The 20,954-nt window shown below is 37.3% G+C and overlaps 1 protein-coding gene across 1 annotated transcript in view; it reads left to right on the top strand.

The window, feature by feature from the left end:
• Positions 1–2,696: 2,696 nt before the first annotated feature.
• The window catches only part of IQCM (IQ motif containing M), a gene marked incomplete at both ends in the record, with an annotated part of 108,791 nt that continues 90,533 nt past the window's right edge, over positions 2,697–20,954 (top strand). Inside the window, 5 exon segments of the mRNA XM_082482457.1 lie at positions 2,697–2,762; positions 2,766–2,784; positions 8,562–8,652; positions 11,752–11,819; positions 13,495–13,576. Coding sequence (XP_082338583.1) covers positions 2,697–2,762; positions 2,766–2,784; positions 8,562–8,652; positions 11,752–11,819; positions 13,495–13,576 — 326 coding nt within the window.

The following is a 20,954-nucleotide window of genomic DNA, read 5'->3' as shown; positions in this document are numbered from 1 at the left end:
TATATAGGAAACTGCTCCCTTTTGCACATCCCTTCTAAAGCTGGTGTCAAATTAAATGTCTCATGAAAATAATTAATTCATAACATTCAGGGAAAAGGCAGATGAGGATAGCTTCATTTTCTTCCTTTTCCCTCTCATTTAATGTTGTTTGTCTTTGATTGTGAGTGCTTTGAATTTGGGATTGCATCTGTACACAAGTTTGGAAAGTGACTAGCCCAGAATGTAGATAATAATTTTTAAATAAGATTCTCAACTTATGAAGAACAAAAGCCATCATTATTGTAAAATATTTAAAATATTACTACTTGCTGTGTTAGCTACCTCCTCCAAACAGTGCATTTTTATGGTGATTTTTATTAAAATACTTGAAAATTCACGTGATTCTCCTGATTTAGAATCCAAATAGGCATCATTAAGCCAACAAGCTCTTAAAGTGTAAATATTACCCAGTACGTCCAAGTTACCAAAGTTGGTGTTACAGGGGGTTGATGGGGGAGGAAGTCACAAGTTTCAAGGAGCCTACAACAAATTTAGATTAAGGATAAACCTCTTGAGGAAGGTCTGAGATGATACAAATTGTCATAGAACTGGTTAAAAATTACCTCCCTTGCTTAATTTACCTTGCTTTACCCTGCTTTACCCATGACTATTAAATAATTATGAACATATATTCAGATTGAGAAGGGCAGTCCAGGCATAGTTTGAGCACATTAGTCTACTGTATTTGTGCCGTGGAAAGACGTGGTCAACTTGCTTGTAGCAGTTTGGAGAAGCATGTGCCACCGTACACAACAGCAGAAACATGGCTTTCGTTGGGGTACAGCACAGACCAGCAGCTGCCGAAAGAAAGGAGCTAGGAGCTCGCTGTGGGACCACCAGTATGTCCCATCCCTCCACCCCAGTGAGAGGAGGGGAGCAGCCTAGGGCTGCCATCACCAGGCAGGGACACAAGGATGGGTTACACCCAAGGCTTCGCCAGGAAGCCGTGCTGTGAGGGTTTCCTTCCCCAGGATTGCACTTGGGGTACTCATTTGTGAGGTGGTGTGGCCGTGGCAGGAGCATACATGTTATCCACTGGGTCCCTGAACAGGGGCCTAGGAAGTCACTACAGGGCTACTTCAGAATGTACAGTGGGGACAACTTAACATGGATGGATGGGATGTTGGGCACATTTTATCAAGGATACTTTGTTTTCAGGGAAGTGAGAGAAAAGGGAGAATTTTGGTGTCATTTGACACCAAAGTGGCTGCTAGTGTCCTTAACTGAAGCTAGGAATTTTGGGACACTGAATGTGTTGATACACATTACCCATTTCTCTTTGAATCGGTCTTACAAAACCTCCCTCCCGGTGTTTTTTTTCTGCTCAGCTGCTACCTTTCTCGAGTCTGGTCTGCGCTGTCTGTTCCAGCACAGAGACTGGTTCTCTTTACAGCCCCTTCCTATTGGTTTTAATAGGAACTAGCTTAATTATAAAAGAGATTTAGGATATTTTCACCTACTGATAAAAGTAGTTGAGGCCTTGTCAATCCTTGTGAATACACCCCTCTTGTGGTATTACAGTCTGCAGCAAAACCAGGCTCAGAATTTAGATGGAAGAAGGACTCTGAAATACTGTGTAATTACTACAGTAATTCACATCTGCTGAGCTACCTATAGATATGTGTGTAAAACGGTAGTCAATTAACTTTTTCTTCATTAAAGCTGTAGTAATTTTACCTACATGAGCATTATAAAATACACCAATGTAGGGATCCTTGTTAGAAGAGGGACCTACACTGGATGTTCTCTAGAAAAGACAGGGATCTCCGTACTTTGTGAGTTACCAACCATGCTGTGGGTGTGATAGAATACTAAATTGTAGTAACATATTTAAAATATAATTACAAGTATTTGAATACATTTATCCATGGCATAATGGGGCAGCTGTATTATTAGGCTGTCCTTAGGAAATTGAATTACTCTAATAAATGGAAATGACTGTTATTTAAATGGAAGGCTATTTGCATAAAATAGGCCAGTACTAAGTGACCAGCTGTTAAATAGGTGTAAAATCTAATGTCAAAGTTCTGGGTCAAGGATGGATGGGTTCTTGCCAAAGATTTTCACGTTTGGGCACTTAGCCTATATATAAAAATTTTGCAGTGAGAAGAAGCTTCAAGATCTGAAAACCGCAGCTCAATTTATTAATTTTCCTTTTTCATATTTTTTTGTTTAAGACGAAGCTAGTGATTGTCATTCAACAAAATCAACAAACAATTTCTGTTAAATGGAAATAGAGAATAAAAAGTCAGATAATGCAGCTTCATTTCATAAGGGAAATGAAAGGAAATGCCACTGTTGGAATTGTGGCATTTCTGAGGTAACTAAGTGTTTATTTCTCTGTTATCTTATCTGATATCAAGGGCTTGGAGATAATTCAGTGCAAAAGAAATAATTAAAAACTATCATCATCTTAACATATATATTCACTTTATCAACAGAAATGCAACGAGTCCATATCTTCCCAGCAACTTTCCATACCTTATAGCAGTTGGGGCTCAACTCAGGTGCCTGTGAGTGCTCCTTCTATTTTTGAAAATCATGCCAACTTTTACGACACCAAAGCTTTTGGAAAGGCAAGCTGAAAAAGAATTTTTCAGCAAGATTCTTGGTTAGAAAAAAGGTTATACAAGTTACCTGAAAGTCCACTTTCTATAATGTTCAACCCTACATTCCCTGAGAAGGCTGTCAAAAGGTATAAGGCTTACATCTACCTATTGCCATAGTACACTAGGGAGCAAGAAGGTGAGAAGTTTTTCCTTTCATGTGTAATTTTTTAAACAGGGGGAAATTGAGCAGTTCACTGTTTGCCCACTGCTGCCTTTTTGTTATGAGGCCACGTTTGGTACTTTTCCCTGCCCATCAATAGATTTATGCAGCTGATGAGCTACATTATAATCTTCTTGGTCTGTAAGCATAATGTAGCTCGGTTTATGAATAACAAACACTAGTAAAACTGCACAGTGAAAAAAATCTTGAACACAGCAAAATCTTGCAAAGGTGGGGTTTTTTTCATTTTCTGTTTCTCACAAGTAACTTTTTCTGCTGAAAGCAGGTAATTTGGGTATAAAATATTAATTTGCTAAAAGCTCCGGTTTCCATCAATATGGTATTTTTTCAGCCAACAGTTTTTTGTGTTGAATATGATCCTTATTCATTGTCTCATAATGACTGTCTGAGTCACTCTGATGTAGAAGAAAAAGAAACAAGATGTCATGTGAATCATGTCACTGTTCTGTGGCATTCATGTGATGTCACATGGTTGGTCCTGGTTTGGGCTCAATTTATTTATTCCATGATGTGGAAGGGGACTTCATTTTTTGTGAAATTAAAGAATTTTTTTCACTGAAGACCCTGAACTCTGTATGTCAGAAGGGGACTCATTCTCTACACATCTCTGTTGATTTTGCTTTAAAGACTGGAATTTAATAATCCTTTAAACATGAATGTCCTGGCTTTGTGTGTTCCCCTGCCACCTGCTAAAAAAGAAAACTACTGTAATAACAGACATCATAGAAATATTTCCAGCATTTTCAGACATCACTGGCTGATAGATTTAACAACTTTCACTAGTTCTACGTGAGGTAAAACAAAACTCATATAGGGTTATAAAGGGCTGCTGGATGCATATCTCTGAAAGAAAAGATCTGTAAGTCTGATTTTTCCTTTTCTGTAAAGCAAATTCTCCCAAGTGACACGTGGTAGGACAAGAGGAAATGGCCTCAGGTTGTGCCAGGGGAGATTTAGTTTGGATATTAGGAAAATTTTTTTCACCAAAATTGTTGTCAAATATTGGAAGAGGCTGCCCAGGGAAGTGGTCGAGTCACCATCCCTGGAGGTATTTAAAAGACGTGTAGCTGTGATGCTTTGGGACATGTTTTTTTTGTGGACTTGTCAGTGCTAGGTTAACATTTGGACTTGATGATCTTAAAGGTCTTTTCCATCCTAAACAATTCTATGATTCTAAATGTTCAAGCCATTCAACATTGAGAAAACTGCATTTTGGGGAAAATGCCTTCAAGCTTTGTTCCTTTGGCCTTGTCAAGTATTTATTTAGAGATAAAAGGAATGAAACCCCTAAATACTGCAAGATATAAACCAAATCCATCTTCCTGTCATCTTTAACCTGTAGACTTTCATCTGTATTCAGTATAGGTGGCCCAAGTCCCACAGTACTATGAAATTTGGCAAGTTTGGGATGGGGGGGGAAGATTGCAATTTAATAAGGATGTTGAGAAAGTCTACCTGGCAATTCTCAACCCCCAAAGATCCACTTTTACATTTATATTTGTTATTTACTTCCCCTCACCCCGACCCCCATCAAGATAGAGTGTACCTAGCTTTGGTGGATTGCACCTCATTTCAAACACTCTGAATCAAACCAGCTCCTCCGTAAGTATCCGTCTGTATATTTAGATAGATGTATTTATCTAAATTTAGATGTCTAAATATCTAGAGTCAAACCACAGCAAAGAAGAATAGGTAGAGGAGACTGATACTGTCGTATGTAGGTGTAAGTGACCACGTTCTAAAAGGTGATGTGGAACTTGCACTGGTTCATTTCATTAGCTAAGTTTGGGCCCAGCAAGGAGATGTTGATGATACTGGCTATCTTATTGAAGTATGAGTGTTCTGTATGAGTATGAAGTAGTTCTGTTTAGGCACAAGAGAAAATTAGAATGTTTCTGGAGAGAAAGTGTCTAGGGCAAAATTGTTTCTACAAAGAGAATCCCTAAACAACAGAGAAAAGTGAAGAAAAGAATCTCTGAACAACAACAAAAAGGGGGGGGGGGGAAGCTGAAATTTCTATTTTCATGAATTCACACTTTCTTCCAGTTTTGGTACCCTATTCCTTGAGTTAGTGACACAGCGATAGCTTAAATTATCTTTTTCTGTGTGTCTTTATTCTTGTACTGCTAAAAGTGCAAAATGGACAATATTAGCTCTTCTCTGCCTCAGTTAAAATTCCAGTTCTCTAGTAGATAATGGGCTATGACAGGTCTCAGAGATTTTACTTTCTCCCCTAAAGAAAGCTTTCTGAACCCTTGAATTATACTTGCCAAAGTGAACAGAGTTATTGGGTTGCATCTCTTTTACTATTTTCTTAATTTGGGAGCCCTTTCTTCTGGAATACAGGGATAAAATAGCTACAGAAAGGATAGTATGAGCCTAACTATGTTAGCACACTGTGGTAGATTTTCAGGCTCAGCATGAAATCCCTGTTTCTGCATGTTGGAGTAGGCACAAGCTGCCACTAAAGTGAACTCAGAAAAAAATCAGGGACTTCTAAAAAAAAAAAAAAAAAAAAAAAAAGACCTCCTGAGTGTGTTCGCTCACCTAACTGAATGTTTCAGTAGACTTAATGCAATTATTAATCAGAGCAGGACTGGCACAAAATATGTGAATAGTTCCCCTTTCTTTGCTATGTTTATAAAACTGTCCAAATTCCATTGAATAAAGTTTTCCTAAACCAATCAGTTTTATAACTTCCTGTAACCTTCAGCACTTTAGATACATGTGAAATTAGATCTCCTGAGCCTTCCATGATATCATCAGAAATGTGTAATGCATTAGCATTGTATTTGTTTAATCCCATAAATACAGGCAAGCAGATTTATTCATTTTAGCTTTTGGTAACGGCAGTCTTTCAGAGTGCTCTCCTCCCCATTAAGTTTTTCTAAAGACGCTGTTGGTTTTTTTCTAAATATGAGTGGCAAAGAAAAGTGTCCCAGGCATGTAATTTTAGTAGTATCTTCTTCCCTTATGACTCATTACTGCTGAAATCAACAAAACTTGGGATGCGCTCAGGAACTTCAGTACATCTTTAATGTTTTCAAATAGTAACATCTGTGCATGTTTATGACTTTATGCTCTGCCTTAGCGTTAGTCTTGGCCAATGTTTCTGGCTGTTAAATGGTTGTACTTTTAGAGAGTAAGGTCCCTGCACATTGCAAGAAGTAAGAGAATTACCATTATTGAATATTTCATTGAGCAGAACAGCAGCAGTGCTGCAGAAACAGACTTTTATCAGAACCATAAAGGTTTGTTTAGAACTTGCACTGTGTATTCAAAGGTAACTGATACGCATTCCCCCCACCCCCCTCCAAGTCATGACCAAACACTTCCTTTCTCTTTCTACCTTCATTTAGACACAATAACACTTCTGGATTTGAACACCTCTGGATATTTTTGCAGACCCATTATTTCAGCTTGCTATCTACCATGATGGCTGGCTGAGGGGAGAAGAGATACAGAGGGGGAGAAGAGACAGAGTTGAAGAAAAGGCTGGCTCGAAGATAGATAGTGAGAAAAGGAGGGAGCAGATCTCAGGGAACAGTAGTGACCTAAAACACCCCTTCTTTAAGAAATGGCTGAAAAGAAATCTAGCGGTGGAAGCCTGCAACCATGCTTGCTTGTACTTATGCAAACCTGTATTTGTATAGAGACTATATAAGAGAAATACCTTGTTACACAATTACACATGGTCTTGATGGAACTTTTGTTGTCACCTGACACTCTATCTTGTGTATTAATATCAGAATGGCTGATCTTTGAACAAAAAATACAATGTGCAAATTGTCAGACATGAATCTGCAGTCTGGTAGGACTGCTGGTTTTGCTACTCTAGAAAAAGGGCAATTATACTTGAACAATTTCTGGAATGCTTTCAGGGTAATTATCTGTGTCTGACTGTACTCCATCACTGTCTTTCTCTACATCTTTATACAGTGTATACAAAGTTTTGTGGCATCTAGATATAGCAAATAAATGAGCTATCTTTCAAAGCACAAAGTGCTAACAAAACTGTGAAGTATGAAATGGAAGTGCCAAAATGTGAGGGAGATGTTGCAAACTTGCATGCAAAGAGGAAAGACAATATCGGCTGGAAAAGCCATGGGATTAATGCTAATATTAAGTCTTCTCATAAAAGATGGGTACCTGGCATTCGGAACAGTAGCGTACTGCATGCTGGGGAAGTTACACTTCTCCTGTAAAGCTTTTCCATGTACTTGATGATACATAAAGAACTCTTGAAAGGTTTATGCCAAAGAGAGAATTTTTCTGCTTGGTTTCTACATTTGAAATTTATATTCTCCAAGCAAAATTTCCTCTGTTGATTAAGGAGCTAATGACATGTTAATAATCACAAGAACAAAGAGACTGAAAGTTGTACAGCTCAGAGGAGAATGGGTTTAGGGTCATTCTGTTTAAAACAGAGTTTGCAAAAATGGATAAATGTATTGAACACACAACTGAGGAAATATCTGAAATAGACGACCAAAATATGCAGCCCGCCTAACTCCTCCTGCGGAGAATGCTAATTTACTTACGGCACTGAAACTGAAAAAACTTTTACCTGTGTTAAATCAACATGTACACATTTTGAATGCAAAAGAGGAATGATCTTTGATTTGAAAGTGGTGTATTATAAAGTAAAATATAAATTGGGGGGGAACTTTATATTCCTAAGCAGGTACAAATCAGGACATCAGCACTGCTACTCTGGGTTTGGCATTCCATCTACTAGAGATACATGCTTTGGTGGTATTTTTTTCCTGTCTGATACTTGAGTGTGGTAAGACTACACGGGCGTATTGCCAGGCTAATGGGAATGAGTTGTTACTGGGTCAAAGTTGCGTGTGCTACCTTGCATCTGTTGCAGCGAGGTGAGAAGAGTTCACAAGATGAGTTAGAATTGCCAGATTTCTGGATCGCCCTATATTCTTCACTTTCAAATTACAGTTCACACTTGTGTTCCACTTTGTTTTACTGAAATTGAGGGACTTCATTTGTTTTCTTCCCAGTGTTTTGTTTCTTTCTGAGAATTATGAGTGTTTGCAAGAGAGATTTAAATAATGATCTGTTTGCCAGTGTGCTGAACTGGCATGGTGTGGCTTGGAGGAATGAGCATCTTCCGTTCTACCTCGCCCATAGTGTACTGTCGTATGATTATGTGGGTACTAAAGGAAACAGAAAACTTCCAAATCCATCTGTGTGTGAACATGGTAAAAAATATAAAACATTTTTAAAACTTAGATTATGTTAATTTGGGGAAGTAAATACAGAGGGAATATTTTTATTGTTTAAGGAAAGCTTCTGAAGAGAGCAAGGGGAAAGAAACTGTACTTATAGTGTACATATCTGAAGGCTGTTGAATGTTTTTGCAATCTTTGGTACTTCTAAAACAATTGCTGTATGTATACATTCCTCAAAAGATCTTTCCTAAAGCAATTTTTATGCTTAAAAGTGGTTTAGTTTTCTCCATGCGTGTGAATATAAAACAGAGCTATGTGGAGTGTGTGGTCCACTTGCATAATGGTTTGGAGTCCAAAATTAAATGCAGAGTGACATTGGAGATGTCTGTTTGCAGTATGTGCATATGTTTGTAGTTTTCCTAAGAAATTTCTCATACTCTTGTAGAAAAACATGATGACTTGGTGTCTCTCTTGAGCTGGCTGTGCATATATGTATAAAAATAAATATATTTAAAATCTTTGTTATATTACTTGCCTTTTTCACAGAGAGAATAAGTATAGCTGAGTCGTTGTCCGGGGTTGACTCTGTGAGTAGAACTTTGGAGAATGAGAAAAAGGAAAACTTCTCATCTCTCAGGTAAGACTTGAGATAATTGACTGGACTATTGAATGTTTTTCCTCTCAAAGCCAAATAAGAAGTTGACTCTGCCTTTTTACTTGTTGTATTTTATATTTACTGTAAATTTCTTACTGTAAATTCTTTGAGAAATTATAAGGTTCTACAAAATCTAGGAATACAAATTCTGTTTGATCGCTTGTTTACATTTATTTTTATGGAGTTCAGTATTGCCTCTTCAATATATAGATTATTCCCAAGATCTCACTGAAAAATGCAGATGAACTATCTTTCCAATCATATCCTTTCAAGACCTGAGTTCTTACAGTAAGAAGAACTAAACCTTCCTTTTTATATGTGTAAACTTACCAGTTTAAACTCCTGATTTTTTTCCCCATTGATTTTAGTGATCAAACTCATATTTACATCCTGTGATCTCTGGTCAGGCCCTATACCTAAACTAAAACACTACTGAAATGTACTTTTAAAAAGAATGCACTTATATAATTTTTAGAGTACCTACTTTGCCTTTTTGAAACATCAGTTATGCAATAACCTACCATATCTACAAAAAGAACAAGCTCTTCGGTTGTCTTGACCTAAACAAGTTGGTCATCATTTACAGCAGCTGAAGGTCTGACCCAGTTCTGCTTCCAAAAATCAGCTTTTCCCTTTGTTCTGTTCCACTCAGCATGCCATGATCATTCTGTGGCACATTTCTCCCTTGTAGTAAGTAGCACCACCTCTTGTGAGTCTGCATAAACCTGGGCTGCACAGCTCTAAACTGTTTTGGTAAGTATTTACTGACGGCTGCAGCCCATGTGCTCTGATGAGACTATGTGTATGTATGCCCACCCACCAATGTGAGTAATGGAGCACACTCTAACCCATTATGGATATTTATTTGCAGTCTTGGCTGAGACTTTGTGAGCTGAATAAAGTTGCTTTATTTTTTGATAATTTTGAAGATTTCTCAAACATCCTTATTACCATTTCAAACAGCTTTCTAATAATGCTCAAAACTGTTGACAATAACTGCCTTTTGTAATCTGAATTCTAGCACTTTAAGGAACAGTCCTAGTGGAACATTTTCAATTTCAATTTGAGATGAAAATATTGGTAGGAGAATACAGAGATCTAAGTGTGTAGTTTTAGACACATATCATTTTATCTATTTAGCAGGGTAATTATATTTGCTTTGCATGAGGACAATGATATGGCTGCTCACAGAAAATGATTTAGCTGTATCAGTGAACTTTGACTGCTTCTTTCCACATATCCTCAAAGGAAAACAGATTTATACCTTATGAGAGACCTTTCATTTGCTTCTGCTTCCATCCAAAAAGAACAAACTATAATATATTTACTAAAATGTTTATTTGATGATTTTGAAGGGTTTTGACTGTTTAGTCTCCCCTTTCCATCCCCGCAATTCTTGTGTCCACCTAGATAAAAAAGAGAAGTGGAATCATAATGATAGAGGAAGTAGGAAGAAACAAAGGAAGATGACCACTGTAAAGCAGAAAAAGCAGGGGTAAGGATGTTTATGTGCTAATGGATTTTACATTGACGTCTATAATCCTGAATTTTTGGGTTTCTTTTTTGATCACTTTGAGTTTACCTGTACCTTTGTGACAACATTTTGCAGACATAACCCCGTTTACTGGAAATCCTTGTGTGTGCCTGTTACAATCTCCCACACCTATGGTTGCATTTGCACCTTCTGATGAGTTTTTTTAAGACATGAACACATTGTCTAGCTACTTTAAGGGCACACACACATCCACTGCAAGTGTGAAGTGCAGACACCCGGCTGAAAATTGAATTGATAGTGGCCCACCATCACCAGTAGTACATGAACATGAGCCCTAAACTCAAAACCAGTGGAAAATCCTATTCAGAATTTCTCTGTTGCCCTCTCTTACATCAGATTCTTCAGATTCTTCAAGAATTCCAGGAAAGCTCATTTAGTCTCCCCCAATCCTGGTGAATTTATGTAAGGTTCCAGTGGTGACACTCACAATGAAAAATAAAATATAGCTGTACTTGTGATTTCATTTTGCGTTGCTTTCAGTGTAACCTCCTTTCAGCCTGAGTATCTCATGTAACTTTTTCTCACACTTGGCATTCACAAATAACTTAAGATCAGCCTCCTGATCACTCCTGGAGTACATAATAAAGCAACATAAGAGATGTAAAACTAAGGCATATAATCTGGATTTTATTTTTGGAAAGTGTGACATATCTCAGTAACAAGGCAGAATTGGGCACTATGCTTCTGGATGATAACTGTTCTTGGTGGGTCTCACAAGATATTGGGGTAAGTAAAAGGTTAAATACCTTTAACACTGATGAAATCTGATAAGGTTTTAGTAACTTTCTATACATATTTTATCCTAGACCTTCATGAATATGACTTTGGTTATGAAATAAAACAGGGGGGAAAAAAATCATTCTTTACAAGATGGCATACTTAAATACCAAACTCAATTACGTATGTGAGTTGTGATAGTGATTTCCTTTCCGTGAACTTCCTTTTCATCTTTTTATAATATCTGGATCCTTGTGACCATGTTTGCACAGCAGATGCAGAAAAAAGTACTCAAGGTTTAAAAGTGCTTTGTGTTACTGCTGACTGTGGCAATTCTCGATAGCCTTATTTCCAAGCCAGAGCTGAAACCAAGCTGTGCATATCACAGAATCACAGAATCACAGAATTATCAGAGTTGGAAGGGACCTCTAGAGATCATCTAGTCCAACTCTCCTGCTAAAGCAGGATTGCCTAGAGCACATTACTCAGGACTGCATATCCCATGGAGGCTCCTGTGCCTCTTATTTATTTCACAAAAGTTCTAAACCGGCCATGGAGGCAAACTTGTTTCTTTGGATGACTATGTTTTAAGTGTCCATCGTTATGCAAAATTAACCATAGTTAAGCAGCTGCCTTAAAACTCATTAAATAAACTTATTTGTGTTAATATGATGTTAATTTCAACCTTTAAATGTTTAAAAACATATCTTGAAGTGATATTATACAGTATGAGACTTTAGCTTACAGTGTAAGCTTGTAGATATATAGAAAAGATGAAATTTTGCTTTGTTTTAATTTTTTTAAAGCAGATCCTTGGATTTACCCTGTGCTTCGCCTAGACCATATGGTATTCCTGGGTTTCAGATCACACACAAAGGTAAAGAGGAGTAAATTCTATTCTGGTAGAGAGAGTGGATGTAATCTGATTAAACTATACTGAGGATTCGAAAAGAAAAGTTATCTTGAGTTTTTGGAGGGAGAGGTAGTTTGAGAAAATTCCTCATGTTCAGTGTATTCTTTCTAACGTTCTGCAAAACTTCAAAAGGTTTACAACACTGATGCTAGACAAATTTAGATTATGTTTTTTTAAAACTTCCAGGCTTTTTTGTAAATCCATGTATCTCAGGGAAACCACTCCATATTTATCTCCTAATCCCCTCCTACTGAATAGGCTTTGTTAGCATACTTGAAAACTTTATGCTCTGTCCTTCAAACCCAAAGTGAAAGATGTCTGTTTTCCTGTGAGCTATTGCACATATTTCTTTGTATACACGAGCATATCCCCCAAGGAATTAAATACTGGTTTGAAAGCTTGGCTGATGGTTTTCCCGTCAACCGTGTTTCCCTGTCAGGCACTCGGGTGTAGCTCTGGTCTGTGATCCTGAGACCTAACACCTGTTGCTATCTGCTCCAGCCTTGGTTCTTGATCCTGACTCTTGGATATGTATCCCTCTGTCCTGCCTCCTGTCCCAGCTTGTTCCTGCTGCCAAACAGCCAGCCTAATTCTGCTCCAGCATTCTTTGCTTCAAACCTCCATCTTGCGAGATGGATCTCGTAACCCTCAGCTGAGTTGTCCCTTTGCCAGTATTGACTGACTTTAGCTTGTATTAGCTTTTCAGTGGCCTAAGCTGGTGTATAATAAAGGCCAGCTGAGAGCCTGAACTTCTATTCCTCCCTGGAAGCTCACTAAAAATAACGTGACTGAAAACAGATCTGCAGTGAAAGCTCCTGATGCAAAACCGGAGACTTAATTCTTTTGAGACCTAAGGAACTTACTCAGTTCCATCTCTTTCAGTCAAAGGGCACTGAGAAATAGATACAAAGATCTGACTCTTGTGAAAATAAGACACTTATCTGACCCGAGTTTTCCTTGATAAACAGAAACAATAACAAAAATGTGTTTGCCGTAAATGCTTCTTAGGGCTTTCACAGATTTAACTGGGCTCTGAATCATGATAGTAACATAACATTTTCTTAATCTACTGCACTTAAAAGTCCCCAGGTAGGCTGTTGCTAGCGGCAAAATGATCTGTCTGCTCTGATCTTCCCTTTTTCTCTGCACTCTGTAATCTTGGTATAAGGAGATGTAAGACGATGAAAAGCCAATGGATTCTGAAACAATCAGGTATCGAGAATGAGTTAACATCCATTCTGTCTTCCATTGCCTTCTGTTCAGGTCTTTTACACATTTCAAAATCTAAATTTTCAAGCAAGCAGACAAAAAAGAACTGATTTAAGCTACTATCAATAGGATACTGCTGTCTCAATGAATGGGAATGTTTAGACTATATCCACAATGTGTTTTTGCAAATATTGTTTGAAAAGGCAAAGAAAGGCTCTGCAAACCTTTATTTGATTGTCTTTAGGATTAAATTGCAGCACGACAACCTGCCTAAAACTGACTGAGTGGCAGCCTATAGTTGTCCACCCCCAGATCAGATCAGGCAGGGAGCTAGCTCTCAATTACAGTTTATGCTTTGGTCCTCCGTTCATTACAAGGAGGAAGCAATCTGTTACACTCTATTCCACACAGGATTACTTTTTCTTCCTAGTTGGTTCAGATCTTCTGGCCGACAAGGCTGGATATCCTGGTCCCACCACTCATGTTGCGCACATCGCTGTATGCGATGAAGAGTAGAAACTTCTGTGGAGTCAATGAGAGACATGTGATGCTATTCAGTGGAACAGACAACTGTGAGACAATCTTGCAAAAAACTGTCACTGGCCTTTTTAGAGGACATAGTTGTTTTTACTTGTGATAGTCTCCTATTTGCATCTATTATAAACATATACTCTGGTTCTCTGAGCTGATATATGTGAGCAAGTCCTAGATGTGTGCAAATTTCCCTATGTGAATGCTGGCAAATTGCAAATTGCAGTGCTGGGGTCATGAATGAAAAGAGGGAGGAACATATTTTGACAGCATGCTTTAAAACAAAATAACTGATTCTTTTATTGGTACTACCTGTACATTTGTACTATAGGCAGAGGAAGTTGAAGCTGAGCATCAGCTCAGCTATGAGACGACGTTTGTTACATATCATAAAAAAGCCTCATAATTATATCCTCGCAATATCTGCAAAAATTTTGATTTCAAGGAAAATGTTTTTAAAAATCTGCATTTAATGCTTTTGAAGCTTTTAAGTCCATGCATTTGTAAAAATATGATTTTTTTAAAATATACTAAAAAACCATAAACTGCAAGTTCTCCTTATTTTTTGAGATAAAAGTGATTCTTTCCTTAGGCTTATTGGATTTTATCATTAAGAGCTAGGAACTGAGAAATAGTGGTGAAAATGGCTCAGGAATATGCAAGAAAAATATATTTTCTAGTAATTTATTGAATCATTAGTGCCAATATTCCTCAAACCATATTCAAGCAACTGTCAAGCTAGCTGAATACCGAAGTCTTCAGTAAAAAACAGTAAATTATTTGATTAAAATTTTCAGAATTAATTCTAAAATGTTTTTAGCAAATGACATTAGTCCAGCTGTCTTGTAAATTAAGAGGACCAGAGCTTTTTCCATATCTCATGGGAACAAAACCTGACTAATTCTGTAAATGTTTGTACAGATTTGGTTGTATTCCTTTGAGTATAAACTGCATATTAAATTATTAATATTGTCATTCCTCTTGTAGGAGAGGCTTGATACACTGTTAAAAAAGTTAAATAATTCATTCAATTAAAAATATGAGGCAAGAGCTTTAAGGCTGCAGGCAAACATCAATTCATGCGCATTAACATCAGTGTTTGCGTGTATATCACTAGGCAAACGCAAAGATACATATGAACTCCTAAGATCTACTGATCCACTTTGCTTACAGTTACAACAAAGTGGGCACAGCTACTTCATTGATAGTACAGAATGGATATGATCTGTTTATTTGTTAATGACAAATAATTGGCAACTTGCCTTCTTTGAAACATTAATAACAAGAAGAATAACTCTCAGTAATGTTCTGTAAGCGTATTAACATAGCTCCTTACACTATTTCTATGACCCTCTTAAGGTTCATACTACCATCTTGCACGATGGAGTGGTAGCACATATTTTTGTCAGTGTGTCTTGCTGACAGTCTTCCTCCAGGGCCGTGGAGAGACATTCCACGAGAGCAGAAGGGTGCAAGTTGTGGCCTGCAAGAACCTAAGGGGCTTGCAGGTTGACCTGGAGCCTGTTTTTCATTCCTCCTCCTCTCAGCAATTGTGAAATCTTTTGAACAGAACTTTGAGGCTGTTTTTTCCTCTTTATTTGCTGCTCTAAGTTATTCCTCATATAAAGGCAATAGAATGCAGAATATTTCTCTTTCAATGAGCTAGATAGCTAAAGATGTGAGTTAAATCAAGGGTCTAGCTTATCTCCATCAGCCAAAAAACAATCCAGCCAAAGGAGCTGATGACAAATATGTGAGAAATCAAACATATTTGATGATAAGGAAATAATGCCAGAAACCTTGCATTGACTTGGTTCATCCTTATTCATGAACAGAGATGAGTCACAATCAGGCACTGGCTTGAACTTAGTTCAGCTTTTTCATTCTGTTGCCCACCTCTATTTCTGTCATATGGAATAATGATTTTCTAGCAGAATACAAGGAACCAAGTTGGAATTCAGTTTTTGTCTAGTAGGCAGTTTTGGTGTGTGGTTTTTTTGGTTTGTTTTTTTTTTTTTTTTTAGACGCATATGCTCAGCAAAGAAACCTTCAGTGTCAATACCTGAAGTTCCTCTACGTAGCTGAAAACAGAGCATCATAATGGAAAAGCGTTGACCAATTTTGATGTGAAGGGCTGGTAAGAGCACTCATGTTGCCCATCCATGCAAAAGAGTTGAACATGGTAGCAGCACCCTCAATGTTGTGTGATGTGCTTCAAATAAGCCATCTGATTTATACTTTGAAAAACTAATACTATGATTAAAACATTTGCAAGACCACCCATCTTTTATCATTGGACTTACTCAATAAGGTAATACTGGTCACTCCAGAATGGCTCATCTTGGCCAACAAAGCCTGATTCAGATTCTTCACCTTTCTTTTAATGTGCTGAAATAGTGTGCTTTTCCCAAGTCACTGTTAGTATATGTATTTTCATAGTTAGACTATGACAGATCTGGTACTGGAAGGAAAATAGAAGCCCAGCAGCCTTATATCTATAAATATTTGCCAAACCTATATTTTCTACAGATAGGTCCTATATGAAAAAATACATTAATATTAGCACTTCTGAATGCCCTGATTAAAATTGATTTTTACAATGAAAGTCAGTTTTCCTCTCCTGTCTTAAAAGATGATACTAATAAGAAATCTATTTTCTGAACTAAAGGCTTGGTGCAATAGAGACCAGAAACCAAAAGGCCAACTGCTGGATGGTACTACTTTGTCTATGATGGCTGAACAGTTTTGAAAATCTGATCTTCAGAGCTGAAGGACTGCCAAAACCTGGAGACCTTAGTATGCTGCTCGAGCTCACTACTAGATAGGGGTTGTAGAACCACACTCTCTTGAGTTCAATCGGTGTGAAACAGCTGCACCTCCTTTTTACTCTGTAAAGGGACATTGGCTAGTTGCTGAGCTTCAGGAGAAGCATGTCTAGCTCTAATTCCCTTTTGTGTCACCATTTTAGGTGATCTGCAGTCAGTCACACCTGGGTAGAATGGAAAAAAATCAAGGCTGGGGTTCAATTTGAGTCCTCAATAGAAATGGGTTTTTAAGAAACAATCAAATTACTTCTGTCTGCTTCAGGCACATCTACCTAATTTTTTCTTATTGTGTAAGAGAAATGGCCAATTTTTCTGTCAAAAATGAAAAAATAGTGTCAGATGAAGAGTTGTTATTCTTTTTAGATCCCAGCGTAACTGATTTTCAATAATGTGCTCCTAAAATCGTGGGGCTATTGGTAATTAACTCTGTAACAAGTATAATTTCAAACCATATAGCACATTTTGTTGGGCTTATGTTTTATGATGGCTCACTTCCATCTTACAACAGGAAACTCTGGAACGGATTATTTTTCTTGCTTGATTTGTCACAGTTCATGGTCATACATCTATCAGAAAAAAACATACTTGTTTAATAACATGAAGATACACAACTGATGGGGTTTTTTCATGAGAAAGCATATAAAATGTTTCAGTTCATAAAGGACAGTGTTAGCTGGAAATAAGATTTGCAGGAAGGAAAGGAGAAGAAAGAGCTGTCGCACAGCAAATGAACAGTGCATTTTCAAATACAGCTTCAATCGTAAAATAAAAAAGGTGAGGAAATTTTACTTTCTAAGACAAGAAAACAATTTGTCCTTTATGAAAGATATTCACACTACTCAGGCTCAGGTCTTTTGATGCTTTGTTGAGAAATCAAAAGCTGTTTAGAGCAAATTAGACTTAGCTTGCTTTTGAAGCAATTGAAAAAACAAGAACAGTTTGCAGCAGTGATAAAACAGACTTTTGCTCTCCCAACCAAGGCCATAGTTGTTTTAACTAGTCTTTTTCCTTTCCTCTGTTTCTTCTGGCCCAGTATTATTTCTCCTTCATCTTGTATTTTTCCATTACAGTATAACAGAAAATCTTCGCTGAATGGAATAGGGTTTGTTTGGGACTAAAGCTTTGTATGTACTTCTAACGGGATTTATAGGCAATCTTTATGAGTGCCGCTATATTTTTAGTAGTCCTCTCACTTGCCTATTAAATACAGGGCTGAACAATAGTAATTACTGCACAAATACCAAGGTCCCAAAGTAGTACCATTCACTTCAATGAAAAGCTGCTGTGAAAGCACATTTGAAAAATAACCCATGGTGACATGAGATGGGGAAGAAGGGAAAGAAACTGCAGTTCAAAGGGCTTTTTCTGAGGGAGCATAATTCATTCATGTGTATACAAGATTCTTCTCCCTGTTGTTTGCATTTTCACTACAATAAAATAGGCCCATGGAAGTGCCTTGTGGGCAGAAAGTAAGTTCTTTAATGGAAAGGTTTATATGACTGAGGTAAAGAAAGGCCGTGAAATAGGGTATCACTGGGAGGCTGGAAATGAGCTGGATAAGCTAGGAGACGATCAACTATACAAGGGGTTAGAAGGGAGATTAACTGTGTGATCAGGCTTAGAGAGTTGCAGGGGGCAACAAAAGACCTGTAAGGTGTAGCAGGAGAGATGTCAAAGAATGTCAGTGAAGTTACAGTACCTTTTCTGAACTGGAAATTTTAGGACTGTCTTCCATCAATGTCCCTGCGTCAGTAAGAGACAACCCCCTCCCCAGTATTCAAGTGCATGCTGGTTTAACTTATATTTTGTTTGTAACTTCAGTATTACTTTGGTGAAGGTAAGCCATTGTAGTGACACAATATTTTTGTTTAGTTGTGCACTGCAATGGAAACTCTATATTCATTTATTTTTTCAGGTTATGTTTCTGCTCTTTCAAGACTGCTGTTGATTTTATTAAGCTTTTCCCTTTTTGGAAATGAAAGTTTTCTTGAGAAAGTATCACTTGTTTAAAGATTTAGTTTGTTTTTGCCAAAAAATATATTTTTCTTATCCCCTTAAGTTTTTTCTATGCTTATGGAGCTCACAGTCTTTTTCCTTTATGTTATAAAAGGAGTTTATAAGGAAGTAAGGAAAGAGAAAAAGGCATATGTTTCCTTTATTCCCCAGATCTTAAGAATGTAGAAGATAGGACATTTGACATTGTTTTCACTCATTCTAGCATTTCACATTTTGTCTTTATTTCATACATTATGTACTCCAGATCTCAGACAAACTTTTGTGTACATGCTAATACATGCTAATACTGTCTCGAGACAGGTCCAGTGCTTGGTTCAGTAGACCACGTCATCATTGAAGTCTGACATTAGGGAAAAAAAAGGGTCAGTGGCTTTGCTCATGTTTCCTTTTAAACAGGATAGCTTTGTAGATCTGCTTCACCCCATGTTAAACTGGTGAAGGAAAATTCATCATTAAAAAAACCACAAAACAACCCAAAAACCTCAGGCTTGTAAAAAATGCTGTCTGCAAATGCTATATGGGAACTCTATAACTAGATTTCTGCCATTTGGGTTGAAGGCTCCATTCTCTTCCCTGGTGAGGTGTGGGTGTGCTAACCAAACAGCCGAACAGGGTGAATGATACTCTGATATTACAGGCACTTGGAAGAGATTTCAAGATTTCTAACGCACAAAAATAAAGCTGATGAGACCATCATGACATAAACAATGTTCTTCTGAACACAAGTAGGAAATGAGACCAAATTTCAGATGTATTTCTTGAATTAGAGTGGTGTTCTAGAAGCCCTTGAAATATGTTGCATGTAAACAAACCTATCCTCTGGGTTGGATAACCTGACTAACACGTGCATTCTTGATTCTTCAAAGCGATTGCTTTACTTGCCAATATCAAATTCAGTTCTGAAGCCTAGGAAAAGTTTAAGGCCGTAAAATTTCAACATATTTTCCGTTTTGTTTGAGCCAAATGTAAAGCACAGTCTGAATTGTTTATTGTTTGAAACATGCTTAGAAAAAACACACAGCTTTAATTGAGGAGAAATTTATTACAACTCTAGTATGGGCTCCCTCAGTTTCAGTATATACCAGATTTACCACAGGACATTTTATCGGAGTTTGGGCTAAGCAGAGAGCGCCATAATAGAAAGTTCAGTTTACAGAGAATGTGTTTATTTCAAGTATTTTGTGCATGTAGATATTTTCAACATGAGCTGGCAAAAACACTTTACATAAAATGTGCAACAATGCAACTACCTTTTTGAAACAAAACAAGGTTGTTCTGTTTGCTTGTTAAGTCAGCTTTAGCAGTTCTTAGAAATGTCATTTATTAAATGTCAAGCTAATTACTTGTAATATCAACCCTGAAAAGCAAACCTTTGTGGGTGCACTTTCAGAAGCCTTATTCTTCTCTATTCACAGTCTGTCTGGTACATTTCTAGTAAACAAATGGGTGTTTTTCCAAAGATACTAAACTATTTGCTAAATATGTATCTTTGTTTAGAGCATAGAAGGATGTTTCATAATACTTCAATGAAAGGAAATGCAGAATGTGTTTTTATTTTAAATAACCAGGTATTTAAACCAGGCTGTGATGCACAACAAATAAATTCTAGCAAATATCCCATGTGTGGCAGGGTTCAGTTCCACTTCTGTGGAGTTGCGGGGATTGGTTTTGTTCTTGCTGCTGGACCTGACACCAAAACTACAATTAGTGCCAATTCAAGAGCTATTTCTATACCATGAATCATCACATCTTATATTGGCTGCTTGGCACTGGAAGTGTGCTACCAGCAGTAACTGCGCTATTAGGAAGAGTAACAGACCTCCTTTTGTTGCAAAAAAAGGGGTTAGTAGAAAGAAAACTAATTTCAGTGTTAAAAGTGCTTTGTCTGCAATGACATGTAAATCAGTAAAAATGAAATTAAAGTTGTGAATCAGTAGAAATGGAGTGAGAATTTCTATACTGTTTAGACTGAGAATTTCTATACTGTTTAGACTACAAAACCAGAATTCTTGTGTTTGAAAACTCTTAACAAGCTCTGAAGTAGGCTAGGCATATATCTGCAAGGGAAAATGAAGGTGTCCGCTGTCATGGTATGTTAGTTAAATCTAGTTTACATATGTAACCATAAATTAAAATTGCAGCATTCCAAAGGAGCTAGCATAGGGTAAAAGTTGAGAGTAGAACTGAGAAAGATTGAAGTTTGGAAATGAAAGAGCCTGGGAACAGAAAGAGTAATTTTTGCATTAGTAGCTGCTATACCTACACGTGGGCACAAGTAGTTCCCATTCTGGAAAGTTTGCATTTTGCACATTGAAAAAGGCAAGTAAAATAAATGTATTCACAAAACAGACCAAAGCTGAGGCTAAAAAGTCAGACTTAGTAATGTTTTGGTGTGTCAAAATGCACTCTAAGTACTGGATATTTTAGGAAAGCCCATCAGGTTTTAATTGCTATATTGATCCATACAGGACTTAAGGTCTTAGACTGCTCAAAATTCCATCACACAGATGGAAGTTTG

The sequence above is a fragment of the Vanellus vanellus genome, assembly GCF_965231255.1.
Source record: "Vanellus vanellus genome assembly, chromosome: 4".
NCBI classification, from domain to species: Eukaryota; Metazoa; Chordata; class Aves; order Charadriiformes; family Charadriidae; genus Vanellus; species Vanellus vanellus.
Note: the sequence above shows the minus strand (reverse complement) of the source record. Positions and strands in the feature narration are given on the sequence as shown.